The 17,527-nt window shown below is 54.4% G+C and overlaps 1 protein-coding gene across 6 annotated transcripts in view; it reads right to left on the minus strand.

Moving 5' to 3' along the window:
- Window positions 1-17,527, minus strand: part of GUCY1A1 (guanylate cyclase 1 soluble subunit alpha 1) — a 32,017-nt gene that overhangs the window by 8,220 nt on the left and 6,270 nt on the right. For 5 of the 6 annotated variants that reach the window (XM_006164198.3, XM_014582404.2, XM_006164196.3 and 2 more), the window contains 6 exons: window positions 13,318-13,654; window positions 8,292-8,353; window positions 5,570-5,628; window positions 3,977-4,686; window positions 2,791-3,276; window positions 1,008-1,151 (listed from right to left, as the gene is read on the minus strand). In XM_006164198.3, the coding sequence (XP_006164260.1) occupies window positions 1,008-1,151; window positions 2,791-3,276; window positions 3,977-4,686; window positions 5,570-5,628; window positions 8,292-8,353; window positions 13,318-13,654 (1,798 nt within the window). Of the gene's footprint in view, window positions 1-1,007; window positions 1,152-2,790; window positions 3,277-3,976; window positions 4,687-5,569; window positions 5,629-8,291; window positions 8,354-13,317; window positions 13,655-15,734; window positions 15,984-17,527 lie in introns of those variants that run through there. The other variant, XM_027766570.1, reaches the window with a different exon arrangement.

Consider the following 17,527-nt stretch of genomic DNA (forward strand, 5'->3'; position numbering starts at 1 on the left):
GCAATCCCTTCTCCTCCATTCTCCTCTCGGGATCTTGGGCACGCACGCACACGTGCCCTGGCCAGGGTTTAAATGGACGTGTTTGCTTGTTCTTTTGTGACGGGTACTGTCTTCTTCCAGAAGAGGAAAAGACACAGTAAGAGGCATCCCAGCAGTGCCCTCATGCCTCGGCCACCCCAGACCCAACCAGCACTGCCACAATGCATGTGCTGGCATGCTCGGGGAGGCTGGGATCAATTGGGCATGCTCACTGGACCCTAACCACACGTAACCAGTGTGACAGCCTGACCCTAGGGCGCCTCACCTGAGCCACTGGGACCAGACCCCACTCCTGGGATTCAACTCCACATTGCCACACCCTCAGCTCCCCGAGGGCCCCCAGCCGGGGTCCCTGAGCATGCAGCAAACACAAGACACCCTAATCTGTCCCCATGCAAACCCCCGCAGAGTCCTGGCTGGGGGTGGCTGCGCTCAGGGACAGTGCCCGGGCACATAAAGATGAGGGAGGGCCCCTGCAGACAGCCATGATGGCTGGGACCGCAGCTTCCTAGCGAGCCACCTGAAACACTGAGTCGTGGTCTGCCCTGTGGCCTGCCTCTCGGCTGTATGTGTTGTAGAAGGCTGGGCCATTCCCACCGCCAGCCCCTCTCCAAAGACCGTCGGCCAAGGACTGGTCTCCCAAATTGGTGGCAGATTCGCCACAAGCGTGGAGAAGGTCGTGCATGCGTCCAGGCCAGCGACCCACTGCCACGTCCATTTTCCACCTCGGCTGCAATGGTGCATGGCGCTGGGCCACGCTGCTGGCTGGTGGTAGCCCGGCGTGCCTGCTGGAGGAGCTTTGAAGGCCCTGCTCCCAGGCAGCTTCGGCCACCTGGCGCTCTGCATGCCCCTAGCACTCCCACCCCGGTGAGTTACTGGAGAGCCCACTGTGCCACTAACCCAGCGCCCTTGCCACTCTGCAGCTGTGCCCACCGGCCACACCGCCCTGCACCCCAGCACTGCCTCACCTTGATGGGCTCCCCATGAGGGGACACCACCTCGCCCGACAGCTCCATCATCCGCAGTGCCATCAGCGCGATCTGGATGGCGTGGGTCTCGCTTTCCTTGTGCAGCCCGCCTGCCACGCAGTAGGCGTCACCTATGGTCTCCACCTAGACAGGGCATTTCCGCATTGCAGACACCACTCTCGGCAGTCATAGCACCCTTCACCACCCAGAGAGGGCCCACGCAGCAGAGACCGGTGCCCAAGCAGGATGGGGAAGGAGGACGAGGATCTGGGTCCAGCCCCAGCGTCAGCTGCGTCAGCCTGGCCACCGCTCCCTCCTGGTAGCAGGGCCTGGCTCTCCATCTGTCTCCTGGGTCCCAACAGAACCAGCCACAGCAGAAGGGGTGACCTCCCTCAGCCTCACAGCAGAGAAGGCGGAAAAGCAGCCTCCTTGCAATCCCAAGGGAGGGCATGTTCTCAAGACAGAAAGTCCTGCCGGTAAATACAGCCAGTCCCCCCAGAGGCCGTCCCTGAGCCAGTCAGGCAGGGCTCATCTGTGATCATGCAAGGCCTCTTTCTTCCCAAGGGAATCATGGCTCTGTCTGGAATTTCCTGTTAGAAGTTCCAAAAGGAAAGTTTTACTGCTGGCATCTAAAATGAAACAAGGCAAGAGTTTATGTCCTCCCATAAATAACAGCCATTTCCTCAATCCATGTATCTCACATCAGGTTGAGCTCTGAAGTGTTAGACTGTTCTCTGGCAAATTAAGATGATTCAAGACATACAGATGAGAAGCATGCTCTGTCCTAATGCCAGGGTCACATAAGCAAGATCGTTTAAATCAGCAAAAGCTGTTTTCACTCCAAAGGGACAGACAGTGCTGGAATGCTCCTCTTGAGCCCTCCTAGTAACAGTCACACGAAGCCCCATGACGTGCTGTTAGGGTAACTGGATCCCAGGTCCCACTGGCCTACAGTTCAAGTCCTGGACCTGGTGGCCTGAGGGGTACACGGGAGCTGCCCATGCCCAAAGTCTTGAGAGGAGGGGGAGACCCAGAAGGGACTGTGGCGTGACCACTGCCCCATGTGGTGCTTCCTCACTCCCCTCCCCTCTGGGTCTCTCTAGCGAGTGCGTGTGCCCTCTGATAAAACAGCAAACAGAAAGGACCAGCCATTGCTGGAGCCCCGATGCCAGGTGCGGGAGGCCCTCTCCCCCAGCACCTGGTCAAGAGCAGGCTCTTCCACCAGGACCATCACCCCAGCCCCGCTCTAAGACAGTGGGTCACAGACAGTGCTGGACGGTGTGTTTCTGTTCCGGAAATGAGAAGTTCCTTGCTTGCTCAGTCCCAGGCGTGCAGGTAGAAAACGGCCTTCACAGCCAGGCTGCTCTTCTCCGAGAGCTTCTGCCGCTGACCAAGCTGCACCGTGCCTGAAGCAGGTGCTTGGGCTCTTGGCGCCAGGCTGGCAGAGGCTCAGCTACAGAATCCCTAACCTGGGGTTTCTTCGTGGTTACTGATGGGAGGGCACGTCTCTCTGGGGAAGTCCTTCCTTGACCTGCCTCCTGCCTACAGACTCACTGGGAGGACCCTGCCCTCTGACCCCACCTCTGCAAGGCCCCTCCCTGTCTCCCCTCCCTTCTTGCAGGCTCACTCTCTGGGAAGCCAGTACTGTAGGGCCAGGACCAGTCCCTAGCACAGCTGAGTGATCCAGTAGAGGACCCCAACTGTGGTGGCTGCAGGGCCCCAGGGAGGCCTTCCCAGCCTTCCCACCCCGGTGCCAGGCAGGCGCTCCGGCTGCGAGCCCTACCTTGTAGACGTCCAGCACTCCGCACTGCTGGTCGAAGCGAGTGTAGAGCGCGTTCAGCATGGTGATGACCTGCAGCGGCGAGCACTGGGCACAGATGGCTGTGAAGCCTACGATGTCCGAGAAGAGCATGGTGACGTGCTGGAACCTCTTGGCCTGCACGGCCTGGCCCTGCCACAGCTGCCGCGCCACCTCGCAGGGGAAGATGGAGCACAGCAGCTCCACCGTCCTCCTCTTCTCCTCCTCCAGTGCCCGGTGGGCCTGTTCCAGGGTGGCCTTCAGCTTCCCCAGCCTCTTCTTCAGGCCATCTTGGGCCCGGGCCTGCTCCCCGATCAGGACCACGTCACGCAGCGCGTTGTGGATCGGGATGTCGGAGAGGTACAGCCCCCGCCCTGTGAAGTCCTCCAGTCGGTCCACGCAGGGCGAGCCCAGGAACAGGATCGCACTGGACTCGGCGAGGTAGACCATCTGGCCTTTGAGGTCCATGACCTGAGGGGAGGAGAGGCGTGTGGCCTGACCCACCCCCGCGTCTTCTGAGCTGGCAGGCGAGGAAGGAGGAGCGGGGACCCCGTGTTTAAACCCGCTCCTCGCCCACCAGGGAGGACGACAAGCTTCCCGGTGGGGACACGGGGCCTCCCCTCATATTCCGTGATGACCGACGGACCAACAGCTCCCCGCACCTGTTAGGTATGGATCGGAGACCCACTCACTCACCTCCTATAGCAACAAACTTGCTTTTACTATAAAATAACACCTCGTATCATTCCGACTAAGGTAGCTATTTGGTGATCATTGAAAACACAGCTTCATGTAAGTGTCTTTCTTTTTGAAAAAAGAACATTTATTTATTTCTTTATCTGGTGTGATTTTCAAGCTGCCAGGCCTAGGACTTACACCACCGTCAGCCATGTGGGAACCCAGCACCTTCCTGCTGGCCGTGGAAGTGTTTTTCTACTCTGGCCATAAAATGCTCCTTAAGGAACAAAAGGTGACTACATTTGGTGGAGATTTGAGAAATGAAAAATCCAGAAGAAAATGGATTCAGAAAGGATTTTGTTTCCAGCTTATTTCTACTTTGAAGCACATCAAAATTGTCAGAAAAGGCGTTTGAGGTGACAGGATGTCTGCCTCGTCCTCCCTGGGCCTTCCCATGGGCGACCACTCCCACCCACGTCCCGGTGGCTCTTACCCTGGAGGGCTTCGGCACGGCGTGGTCCCCCCTCCTCACGCGTACCACAAACTGCAGGTTCAGCACCGTCATGACCCCGTCAAACGTGGGGGGGATTTTCGGAGTCAGAATCTCAAAATACTCTTCAAACCTGGGCTTCCCCTGGAAGTCCCTCCTGCTCATCAGCCTCCGGATGCCACTGCCGAGCTGCAGGACGCCCATCTCCCTGTCGAACATGAAGTGGAACGGGAACGTCTTGCAGAAGAGGGAGGCGGGGATGGCCAGCGAGGACGCGGGTTTCCCTGGGGACAGGGCTGGCCGGGTGCTGGTCACATGTGCAGAGAGCAGCAGGCAGGGCTGGCGTGCCCACTCGCTGCTGAGGTCCTGGGGGTGGGCAGGTGGCGAGGACACATCCACCTCGGTTTCATACAGCACGCGAGCAGCGGCCTTGACGATGCCGGGGAGGATGAGGGCCGTGACCCTCTGGGGGGAGAAATAGTAAACGTTCAGGATGTCGGGGCCATGGTCCAGGCACAGGATGGAGGCACCCTCATGCTGGCCCCTCTCTTCTGCTTCCTGGCAGTGGCCACCCTGCTTCAGAAGGGGGCCGAAGCTGTTGAGGAAGTCCTTGAGGGAGCCTCCGACCACGCCCAGGATGTGTCCATCCTCCTCGTAGCACATTTGGAAAAGCTCTTCACCAAGCGATGTCTTGATGAGCTCGGCTGGGACCCCTGAAAGCACAGATGACGTTTTCTGCCTTGTCAGAGACGCCAACGTGGCGGTGACCTGCGGCTGACCGAGGTCCCCTTCCGCTGGCAGGTGCGGAGCCTGTGTTCCAACGGGCTACACTGCTCAGTTTCTGACGCTGCCCTGACTGGGTAAAAGCCCCACCTCGGGTCACTAAAAAGGAGTGCCCATCTGTGCGTACTGCACTTTTTGTCTCCCTTGAGCATCGCTATAAAAGAAGAGTTGGAATCTGGGACTAAATGAATGTGTTTCCTACAAAGCCCCCCACGGGGCCCCTCTGAGGGGCCTGGCACCTGTAAGCCAGGACTGGCAGCAGTGCCCTCTTTGGAGCCCCCCAGACGTGCGCCTGGCTCCTGGGAGGGGCCAGTGCAAGTCGGCCATTGCTGTCATCACTGGCGTCACCCACACCCTTTAGTCTCATGAAGCTGTGCCCTTTGGCCCATATGCTCAGACTCCGGAAAGGATGGCAGAACAAACGGTCCCTCTGTTTCCCGCAAGGTAACTGTCAACCTGAGAACACAGCCCTTTCCCCATGGCTGCTTCCACCCTTAAACACTGCTTTATTCTGTAGAGTGGAATCCCATGCAGAAGTGAGGCGTGCCTAAGCTCCCTCTGAGACCTGGGCCTGCACATCTCAGGGCCCCTGCCCTCAGCCCTCCCCACTTCTCAGCAAACAAGAGGAAACGCTAGGTCTCACGGAACTGCAGTCTGAAAGTTAGTCTTCGCGTTATCGCAATGTGCTACACTGAGCCTGTCACACTGAGATGCTGCGCCAAACCAGGGTGTCAGTTGTGGGAAAACACTGGTTCTGCTGACACGGGGCCTGCCAGTCACACACACGTGTCACGCACTCGGCACTTCTGTTACCTGCTGCTGCTGCGCGGCCAGCAATTATTTCTTCAAAGTCTTCTCTTTCCAAAGGTTTCCTGGAAATATTTGAATACCTTGGATTATAAACTGACAAATAAATACTAAAACTTCAGATTATAACATACAGAAACAATAGCAGAAGACCATTTGAGTCACTTTTCTGGAGAAGCAACTTTTGACCATCAAGTTTATAGGAAAAAAGTAATAACACATCCAAAGCAATGCTGGAAAACTCCAAAGTGCAGAGGACATGGCTCTGAAGCTAAGTGTGCATGGGCTACTCCCAAGGAGAGGTCGCGCCAGTGGGGACCCAGGAGCAGAAGCAGCCACTCAGGAGGGTAACCCGTCAGTCCCGTGACTTCCTGATGACCCGGCCACGGTGAGAAATCCATGTGCAGATGGGTTTCATGTTTAAGTATCACTGTTTGGTTTTTTTTCCCCCTAGAGCAAATACATAGTATTTCTTGCTTTTCGATTAAGGCTTATGTGTCAGACATCATTCCATTAAGTTTTTATCTTTACTCTTACATAAAAACTTGGTAATAGGAGCCTATTCTTTAATCAATCTGCACTCACTTCCACGGCATGGAAGCTGACAACAGGACAGCACCTCTTCATTGATAGGGTGTTTCAGGACTTTCAACTAGAAACGTATGAATTCATGTCTGCCTAATCATTTCTGATAATTTTTTATATTGATACAAGTTAATTTTGAGGGGAAATTTTACAATTCATGTTATAATTACATTTTCTATGGGCTATTAAAAGACTGATCATATTAAAAGACACCCAGGGGTCTATCCGTGGCGCAATTTGCTGTATTCTGAAGACACACAAATCTAAAACTTTGAGCTGATTTTAATAAACCCTGGTGTATGTTGAGAGGTTTCAGAAGGAAGTAGGGTTGAGGGGAGGAACTGCTCAGGCTGTGACTTTACCAGTAAAGAACGTTGTGTTTGACTGTTTAAAATCCTAGGTGGAAAGTGTTCTCTCTAAGTGGGTTGAGGATAATCGCATGGTGCAACATCCAGTGTGGATTTAGAGAGCCGGAGTCCCTGTTACCTGTTTCTCTGTGTTAGTATCTTCAGGTTAGTTCATTTTCTCAGGGAAGTAACAGCCAGCGTGTTTCTAAGAACAGGGTGCATCTGCTCGGAACGCACCCACCGCCTGAGACGCCGTTTGCGCGGCACAGGACACAGTAGGGCTCACATGGATCCCCTTCAGAAATGCAGGCAGGCTTACACGTGCGCGTGCACCACACACGAGGGCAGGCTGTTCTGCCGTTCCTCAAGGGCCATTTTCTGTTTAGGATTTTGGGTGTGGTTTGCTTTTAAGGCGATGGAAGATGGTAACCATTATCTTATTGGGGTTAAGCTCTGTTCCGCGCTTGGTTGGCTGAGAGCCCGGGAACGGACACTGAGCCGTCATGAGAAAAGGAAACAAACAGGAGGCCCCAGGGCTTCACACAGAGTGGAGGCGCCCACAATCAGCAGGCGGTCTGGGCGTGCAGTCTTGCCGGATCAGCTGAGTGAGCTGATGGTTGTGAGGACACGTGAGGCAGATTCGTCTCTGCTCTTTTTCGTTAAGGGATCAGGAAAGTGGTGACAGATCGCTTTCACGATTTCCAAATGAAGTGGTTCTTGTTTGTCTTACATTGAGATGTTGAAGAGATAGTCTGGGCTTGCTAATCTGTGCATAGCCACAGAGACGGCTCAGAACATGAGCTCCCAGGAAGCCTGCTGCAAGGACTCAGCCCGGCGGGCACGGTGACGGGGAGGCTGGAGGCCTGTGGACGGAGGCCGCCGTCAGACGCACAGTGCACGCTCACTCCCGGCGCAGCCCGGGTCTCCTGGCGTGCCCACAGCCTGCAGCTCACAAACACTCCTGACGGTGGTATCGGTCCTCACTTCAAGTGTGAGTGTGCAAACTCGACCTCGAGTGCCCATTTCATTGTTTACGATGGAAACAACCCTGAGATTTCAGGACTCAAAATCAGGCCCGGTCAAGTTACCCACCAGCAGTAAATGCAGCCACTTGTGTTTGGAAACTTAACTATACAAGAAAGATGTTTAAAAATGTCACCTTATATTAAGTTTCTTCTAAAACCTTTTTCATGGAAAAATTCAAAGACAGAATACAAGAAAAAAGGCATAGACAGAGCGCATAGCGCCTAGTTTCATCACGCTGGCTGTGAGCGAGCAGAAATACCACCCTCATTGCCTGGCCAAGCCCCAGCTCCCCCCACCTTCCCCGACGCAGCGGCCTCAGGTCTGACTGTAGTTGTGTGCGTGTGCGTGCGTGTGGTCGCAGGGGAAAGGACAGTGCCTGCTGGGTCCTCAGTAACCCCGTCACAGGATTCTGGCCCAACCCCTGGGACCCCTGCTTCCCTGCTGGGAAAGATCTGGCAATCCCTGCACAAAAGGCCACATGTCCGCCCCACAGAGCTGGACCACAGTGCACATGGGGATGTGGCTAAATCACAGCTTTGGGAACCCAGGCCTGAATCCCACCCCTGTCTTTTCCAGAACGCTCTGCAAACCCGAGCTCAGCTGTCTGTGCAAACAGGAATGTGCGCGTCCTCACTTCCACATCCGCAGCAGCTGAGCCCTCGGCCCAGTTTCCACCAAACCGCAGCGGGTCACCAGCTGCTGGCGGGGCGGGAGCTCCGACCACAGCACCGGTGGTCGCCGGGCCTCACACAGGAAGAGGCGACACTCACCTGCCTTCTTGTATGTCATGCTTTGCCAGTGTTCTCTGAAAGGCAAGATTCAGCCACTCGAACTGAAAATAGAAAATAAATGGTTTAAACACTCCCTTAAATAATGATCTGTAGAGTGCAATTGAAGACATGTGTTTAAAAGGGCACCCTGCCATTTTCCCCGAGGGGAGCCTCACTGTTGGACAGCAGCAGGTGTCACACGGAGTCTGGGCCCTGTCCTCTGGGCCGGCCCCAGAGGAGGGGCTGCCAGTGTGGGAGTCAGGCAGTCCAGTCCAGGGTGGTCCACACACGGACTAGGCCCGTGAGACCAGGGCTTCACAGACACCACGCGGTAACCCAGCCATCGCCTCATCTGGGCCAGCGGATCCTGTGGGTTCAGGCTCCACTCACGGGAGCCCCACGATCCTGTTCCTCCACAAAGTCCACACCCAGGCACCCACAACCCTCCTTAACCACGCGCCCACGCGAGAGACGAAGCCCACAAGCTTTCCAGGCAAAGCCTTTGCCTGTCAAAGTGGCAACCCCACCGGCCAGACAGCACTGTCTGTGGGACTGTCACAGTGGCAGCCTGGGGCTGGAGGCAGAGCCAAGCCCATGGGAGCACCACGCCCAGAAACTCTGCTGTTTTGTAATGGAGCCCTGAACTGCAGTACAGGAGTACCTCATGCAGCCTTCCGTAGGCAATGGGGTCCCCTCATATCTGCCCCTAAGGTCCTGGTATGCTGTGGGTCGGGGTTTCTGACCCTCAGAGGGGACACTTGTGAACAGGGTGTTATTCTTGAGATTGTTTCTTTTACTGAACAACTATCTTCTGGCTCAATGGAGGACAGACATGCACTCACTGATCAGACCAGCCCCACATCGGGACAGTGCCCTGTGAGAAGGTCAGGGACAGCTGCCAACTGGGGACATTCTGGGTCTCTGTGGGCAGAGTTTTGCTGTCATGGCTTTTACAGACAAGTGACTGTTTCACTTGGTTTCTAACATCTGTACAGTGTGAATATTTCCTAGGCCAATGACACTTTAGTCCGTAAAGATAAATTATAACCCTGCTTCTCCCTTCTTTCACTGTTCTGGAGCACGTCTGGAGCACGTCTGGAGCGCTCCTGCCTCTCTCAGCTCTTCCTTCTTTCATTGTTCTGGAGCACGTCTGGAGCGCTCCTGGATTGCTCCTGCCTCTCTCAACCTTTCCAGTGTCCATAGACCTCTGGGCTGGCTGGTGCTGTCACATGGTATGCGAGTCTGCTCTGACTTGACAGGGGGTCTGTGTCACAGATGTGGCCGATTCTCCATGGCAGACATTTAAGAGGTGCCTGAGAAGCCCCAGTATTGCCGAGAGCAAAGCCATGAAAATGAGCAACCAGTACTGTAGGAGAAGACCAGTAGATGACGCTGGGGTGTAGACGTCTTCCATTGTTCCAGTTAGCTCCCTTATTTTAAGCAGGTGGTCTAACTTGTGTACTCCGATTTCTTTAAGCACAAATAGAATCACATTTTCTTTTCTTTCTTTCTTTCTTTCTTTTTTTTTTTTTTAAGATTTTTGCCATCAGTCCACTGGATGGCACAGAGGTAACATCACTTGACTCCATGTGGCCAGCTGTGGTTCAAATCCCAGACCTGGTGGCCTGGATCTCTCATCAGGTGTCTCTGTGTGTGCGAGTCCAGGATCCCAGGGGGAGACGGGAAGACAGGGGTGTGTGGGATGGTCACTCCCCCATGGGATTGATTTCTCACTTTCCCTCTCACTGTCTCTGTCTCCCTCTCTGGCAAGCATACACGCCCAATGCAAAAGCCTATACACCCCAAAGAAAAAACCAAAAAAAAAAAAAAAAAAAAAAAAAAAAAAAAAACTATTTTCACCACAGGGCACACGTGTTCTCCAGAAAGATAGAGACAGAGAGGGAAAGTGAGAGGCCGCCCCAGGGAGGATGGCCCTGCTGCAGTCCTTCTCCTCCTGGGATTTTTGCATACACAGGCACATGCACCTGGCATGAGTTTCATGAAGCCATGGGAGTCCAGCACCTCAGCTGCACTCCACCTGCTGGCCCCCTGCATCTGATTATCAGTGGGACTTTCCAAAGCTGAACCATTCCACAGCTCTTGAATTAAGTCTTCCATTCCAACTTTGCTAAGGATAATAAATTTAATACCCCCCCCACACACACACATATAATCATAGAATTAAACCTGATTAAAACAAGAATTACGATGTTGTCAAATGCTTTCCCAAGTCTCTTTCTTTGGATTATTGATAGAATGAAAACTAAAAAGCAGGGTAAGAACTGACTCTGTCAACTCAAAATAGATTCAGTGAGAAAAAAGTGTCACTTAGTGAAGACAGGAGGACATTCAGAGTTGGTGAAGAAGCTGAACTGATTGGTCATGGTTCAAGGGTGCACGGCGCTGGGCCACGCGCTGCCATGGGGCGAAGGGCCTCGGCGGAGCACCATCTGGCCACTAGTGCATGGACTCCACCTCCTAGGATCCTAGGCCTTCCCGAAAAGGTAGGTCGTTTGAGACTGTCAGGCAGAAAAACCAGCGGATGAAAGTGGTGAAGAGGACCTTGTGCTCAGGGCCTATGGAGGCCGTCAGGTTTTACCTGAGCCTTTGTGAAAACAACGCATATTCACCAACCAGACCCTGAAGCCCAGCGGCAGTGGTGCTCAGGGAAAGCGTGGTGGCCGTCTGCTCGCTCTGCCCACCTCACTCTGTCTTGATGAATGAGCCTGGAGGAGTCCGACCCAGTAGTGCCCCAGGATTTGTTTTGAGCTTTTGACCTCTACCTCTTAGGTCGGGCCAGCACGTTGGCAAGGCCGCTGCTGTGAACCCCCCCGCCCCCCCACCCCTGCGACCTAGGAATAAAACTTAGGTCGAATTAGCATGTCGGCAAGGCTGCTTGTTATTTGCTCTGGAAACTGTGGTTGCCTTGCTGGGAAGCGATCCCTCTCTGACTCCCTAATATACTACTATAAAAGAATTACATAGCTCTCTTATACATCCTGAGTATATGATAAAATATTCCAGGAAGTCCCCCAACCGCTCCCCTTTGCTCTGACCACCTGCTGTTAATTACAGTCTCTGGACAGTCACAGTAGAGAGTGTGATAGAGTCACATCTAGGCAGAAATCTTCCTGACCTTTGGAAAGCCCTTCAAGATACATTTAACATAAGCTTAAGAATAATCTTTTAGGCCGAATCGGGCCCAGGGCACTCCCGCCCCTCTATGGCTAATGTTCTAACAAAATACATAGCAGTGGCGCCTCAGGCACAATAGAACGTTTTAAGTATGCCACAAACTCACCTTAAAGTTCATTAACTTGTTAGTCACTTTACCGCCAGTTGAAAAAGCTGTCCTCGCCCTTACCTAGTAAATAGTAGTTTTACTCTTTTAAGATATATTGGGATTCCTTGAATTAAGTTTTAGATTCCTACAAAATTATATAAATTCCGTTCTTTATTGAGATCCATAAGAACTAATATCTATACTTGAGATTTTCTTTTCTCAGCATCGTGCTCGGTAATCACAAGATGTCTGTCGCACCGCATGAGCTGATAATTATCTCTGTTTGCTGGAGCTGCTTTCCTGAAACTGCATTCCATAAAGACCAACCTACATCAAACGAACAATTGTGGAACTGCACTAGACCCACCCTTAATCCAACCCTGAATGGAACCTATACTCCCTATTGTTAAAGCTTTATGAACTGATAATTAGAACATGTAGCACCTCACCCATTTACTTGCATGTATCACATTTTCAATAAAAAGGCACAATAATTCCTAGCAGTGGTCACTCTTCAGAGAGCGATCTCTGAGGGGTGTCCAACTCAGGATGTGCATGAAAAGAGACCTTTGTCTTCTGTTCACCTGCGCCACCTCCGACGAGTCAACCCACCCCCGCCAAGGCTGGATCCCGGCATGAGTCTGTCGCTTCCCAGAGTGCGACACGCCAGCTCCCTGAGGAGGGCCGGATACCTCAGCCCCGCCCCAACTGTCTGCGGTGCATGAGGATAATGAAATATTTCTGTTTCCAAGATCCTTAGCCCCAGTCCCATTGTGACGATGCACTGGGAATCAGTCCCCTCGACTCCTGTCTGTCTGTCTGTCCTGGACCCGTTCAAGCCTCTCCTTCCTCGTCCCCTCCAGTGCACGTTGTCTGCAGGGGCTACTGCTCTGCCTTTCAGGCCCCGCCGGACTTTGCCAGGTCACCTGGCTGCCAGGCCGCCTTGTGAGTGAGGCAGGATCCTCTGCAGCCCCGCCAGTCCTCAATGTCAGCGAGGGCAGACCCTTCACCACCTCACACAGTAGAGGGCTGGTTTCTGAATCAGGGACAACCCTCGCCCTCAGCCCCAGGGAGGGGCTCCCCACTCCCCTCCCCTAATACTCCTGGCTCTTTGGGTGAGCACCTGTCTCCAGAGTCCTCTTCACGGGGGTTGACAGAAACATTCCAGATTTCAAAATGGCGCCACGTGGCCTGGCTCACGACCCACACCCAAGAGGTCAGAGGCAGCCCAAGAGGTGTGGACAAGCCAGTGAGCACGCTCAGACTCAGGCCTGCAGAGAAGGGAGGTGTCCACGGGCCTACAAACTGGCAGGGAATACCCAATGCCCTTTTCAGGCAGAAGGGAAAAACCCAGCAGGGAATACATTACTCTTCAAGAAATTTAACTTTTAAAATGAAAGCTACCAGCTTTGGAGCACTCTCGCTGTGGCAAGAGGACAGACCTCACTCAGCACCCTACACTCAAGGAGTCAGCTGCTCAGGGACCACTGCCTCCTCCAGGCAGGAGGCCACGACTCAGAGCAGCAAGGCCACGGCTTGTCTGAGGCAGGAGCCTCTGGAAAGAGCTCCTGATGCCAAACATCTGAAGCCATCTCAGAGCACACATGCTTTAAACGTGTTTTATATGTTCCCAGGAAAGTGTTCATTCGCTACAGCCTCGGAGGTGAGCGGCAAGTCTCCAAGCCCCCCTCAGAAACACGCTTCTTGTGCAGCTCGGCTGTCACCCTCTGAGGGCACACTCACCTCCGGGAAAAGCAGCCTGCGGATGCTCCCCGCCAAGGTGTGCAGGTAGACGCGGCCCCGGCTGGCCTTCCTCTGAGGGAGGTGCTTCTCTGGGACACCCTGGCACATGGGCAGGCTAGCATCCTGGCTCTCTGCATTTCCTGATGCCTGCTCTGTGGGCTCTTTGGTAGCCTGACCCGGGCCCAGCAGGGAGAAGGGGCACTCCCCCGTGACCCTGAGGTCCTTCAGCTTCGTGCAGAACATGGCGCTTGGGCAGGCGCTGCAGCTGCTCCTGTGGCCGCGTCCTTTGTGGGACTGACAGACGCGCGGTTGACTCACGGCTCCTGGACTGGCCTGTCTGCGGGTGGTGAGAGTCAGAGCAGAGACAGAGTGAGTTTAAACCCTTGGGAGAAGAGAAGTGACAGGTGTGACCCAGCAGGCCAGATAGTCATACATCATTCTCAAATTGAAAAATACAAATTCTGGTGGAAATGCCAGTTATAAACTGAACAGAGCACTTTTTCTCTAAAGGTCTTAATTTAGCAAGTGTGCATTTTAGCACAAGAGGGCTTCAAAACATTTTTGGAGAAATGGAATTAAAGTATGTTACTTTGGTGCAAACTGTTTTGAAATCCATGCATAGTTTCTTCCATACTACATATGTCCTCAAACTTTTTGAAGACCCCCGCAAACACTAGCAAAATGCTGCTTTTAATAACTTAACATTTTCCAGAGTAAAGAACATATTCTCCAAAGTGTTTACAGTACAAACTACTAGTCTCTGCTTTCATAAGCCACTCGGTCCGGCCACGCCCACCACAGGGGGTCCTCGCTGCAAACACAGACCAGCACAGGCTGGAGACACGGTCTCCCTCCTCAGAAACGAGTTTTTAAATGAGCCACTGCGTTTACTTACAGCTCAGTCCAACTTGCTGAGCCCTGAACAGGCTAAGACCACTCTGAATCTCTGAATGGGTAAGGCATTGGGGTTGGCACGGCTGAGGATGATTTTTGTTTTTGTTTTTGTTTTGCTACAGGGCACGTGCACTCGCCAGAGAGAGACAGAGAGACAAAAAGCAAGAAATCGCACACACCCCCCCGGAAGGGATCTGTGTCCCAAAGGAGACCCCCAGTGAACCGCACGCACCCAGGGCGGGTAGACACAGGCCCCACCCAGCTATGAGGGGCCTGTGCCTTCATCTCGGACCCCCGGCCTCCAGACCATGAGAAACGAAAGTCTGTTGTTACAGACCACCGTCTGGGGTCCACAGCGGCTGCTGACACCAAGACAGACCACCGCTCCAGCAGAGCCTAGAAACACATCAGACTGTATGGTTGGAACTGGTTCACAAGGTCTCATAAAGAGTGCTGCATGTCACAGGGCCCCAGCCTCACCCAGGGATCACAGTATGGCCCACTCAGGGACCGTGGCGCGGCCCCACTCAGGGATCGTAGCACGCTCCCACTCAGGGATCACGGCACGGCCCCACTCAGGGATGCAGGACGGCTCTCACTATTACAAAGTAAAGTCCCTGCCAGGGCCCTGGACTCCATCTTGCACCCTCTTTACCCTCTGCAGTCTCACTGGAGTCCCCTGGGGCCACACAGCATCGTTTCCCTGGGCGCCGACAAGCTTCCTGCACCCCAGCAGGAGCCTGTGCACATGGCATGCCGTCCCAGGCCGAATGAGGAAGCAGGTGCCGAGCAACAGTTACTGCAGCATTGGGGACACGACAGGGCAGCGAGCCCACAGGGGACGGCCGGGCACTCTCAGATGCCAAAGAGCAGGGAGGGTCTGAGCTTGTCCCAGAACCATAGTATAAGATGTGGGGCCTCTCGGCAAGTGGGCGAGGGGCACAGACAGCACAGCACACACTCAGACACACACAGACACTCAGACAGAGAGACACACAGAGAGACTCAGACACACACAGACACTCAGACACAGACACTCAGACACATACAGAGAGACTCAGGCACACACAGACACACACACACACACAGACACTCAGACACAGAGCGACTCAGACACACACAGACACTCAGACACACAGAGACTCAGACACACACAGAGAGACTCAGACACACACACAGACACTCAGACACACACATAGACACTCAGACACACACAAAGACACTCAGACACACACAGACACTCAGACACAGAGAGACTCAGACACACACACAGACACTCAGACACACACAGAGACACTCAGACACACATGTACATACCCATACACCACGGTACACACACACTGGCAGACACAGACACACTCACATACACTCAGACACACACATGTACACACCCATACACCACGGTACACACACTGGCAGACACACACACAGACACACAGACACACACAGAGACACACAGACACACACAGACACTCAGACACACACATGTACACACTGGCAGACACACACACACACATACATACCACTTCTCTGCTCTCTCGGAACACCCTCTCCTCTGCCTAGAACCTTCTTCCCAAAAGTCTCCAAATGCACAGCCCATAGCTCCATGAGGTCCAACGTCCTGATCCTGTTTCAAATTCTTGGCCGAGTCCAGATGTTCCCTGAACAGCCCTCGCCCATCTCACCTGAGGGTTCCCTCCCTTCCCTTAAGCTCCCAGGAACTGCCCCACAAATAGGCTCCTGGCTAAGTGTCTGTGAGCAGAGCTCTGCTGTTTCAGGCTTATCTTCACACGCAGACCCTGTGCTTCTCCAGGCTGGCCTGTGTCATAAACTGTGCCTGTCACTCCCCCGAGACAAGGCAGACCTCGATAAGCTGCTGAGAGACATGGACAATGGCTGACCCTTGAAGAGTGTCCTAGAAAACAGTGGTGCCCCTGGGGTGGTGACAACTGCCAGATGGCAAGGCTGGCACTTCCATGAGAGGTGGGCGTGACTGCTGGGGAGTGAGGAACGCAGACCACCGCACTTTGCCCCCCAAGAAAGCAGCACTCGTGATCACAGCAGGACCGCGGTCATGAGCGATCGAACTCCAGAACAGGGTGGCCCTGCGTGCTCTGCATTCACGCACCCCCCTAACCTGCGGAAGTTACACCACCGAGTACTCAGGGGTAACATGAGGGGATTGTGACGTAGCGGGCAGTGGACCCAGTGGCAGAGCTGGTGGGTCCTGCCAGCAGGGCCCTGAGCCGTTCACTCTGCACGTCACTCCAGGTGCACCGGCGTGGCCCGCAAACTGCGGTGGCTGTTGTGTGCGGGCGTGAGCCGGTGCAAGAGCACAATGCCAGAATACCTGTGTCCCTCTGCGTCTCCACAGGGCGACTGGCATCTGTCCCACAGAACCTGTGGTGCAGTTCAGCCAGGACTGTGGAGTAAGGCGCCAATGACTGAGATAACTGAAGCACTGTCGGCCATCCCTTAAGCCACAGTTGCAGAGACTTGCTTCCCCATGGGCCAGAAAAGGCCATTGTGTCACGTGGCCCAGCCAAAGCCACAGCAGGGAAGGGAAGACCGAAAATGAGGCTGAGCTTGGAGGCGGGGCTGGCAGAGCTGGGAGGAGAGACAGGCCAGGGCCAGATTGAGGCCCTCCCAGGTGAGCAGTCGGCAAGGAGAGGAGTCGGCACATGGAGGAGTCAGGGAGGGCGCCGGGCGGTGTGACGGCACAGGGCTGAGCAGCGAGGCCAGGCCAGGTGGGCAGCGGGGTCTCAGGCTGGGTGTGGGCAGTCGGGGAGAGAAGAAAGCAGGCCATGCTGAACCCTGGAGCACCCCAAAGACAGCAGAGCAGGTGGAGGCCAGGCATGGGGACACTGAGTGACCTCTTCACACGATGGCAGATTTAGGGCAGGAAGAAGCACCTCTGCCTTCTGGGCTCTCAGGAACGCACGTGTTCTGGGGTCAACAGCACGGGCGGTAGAGAGAGGAGACAGCACAGACACGGAGAAGGGACAGCACAGACACGGAGAAGGGACAGCACAGACACGGACAGAGGGGACAGCACAGACATGGACAGAGGGGACAGCACAGACATGGACAGACAGGACAGCACAGGACACGGACAGACGGGACACCACAGGACATGGACAGAGGGGACACCACAGGACATGGACAGAGGGGACAGCACAGGACACGGACAGACAGGACAGCACAGGACATGGACAGACAGGACAGCACAGGACATGGACAGACAGGACAGCACAGGACACGGACAGAAAGGACAGCACAGGACATGGACAGACACGACAACACCGAGATAGACAAA

This window comes from Tupaia chinensis, unplaced genomic scaffold (genome assembly GCF_000334495.1).
Source record: "Tupaia chinensis unplaced genomic scaffold, TupChi_1.0 Scaffold143591_1, whole genome shotgun sequence".
Classification (NCBI taxonomy): domain Eukaryota; kingdom Metazoa; phylum Chordata; class Mammalia; order Scandentia; family Tupaiidae; genus Tupaia; species Tupaia belangeri.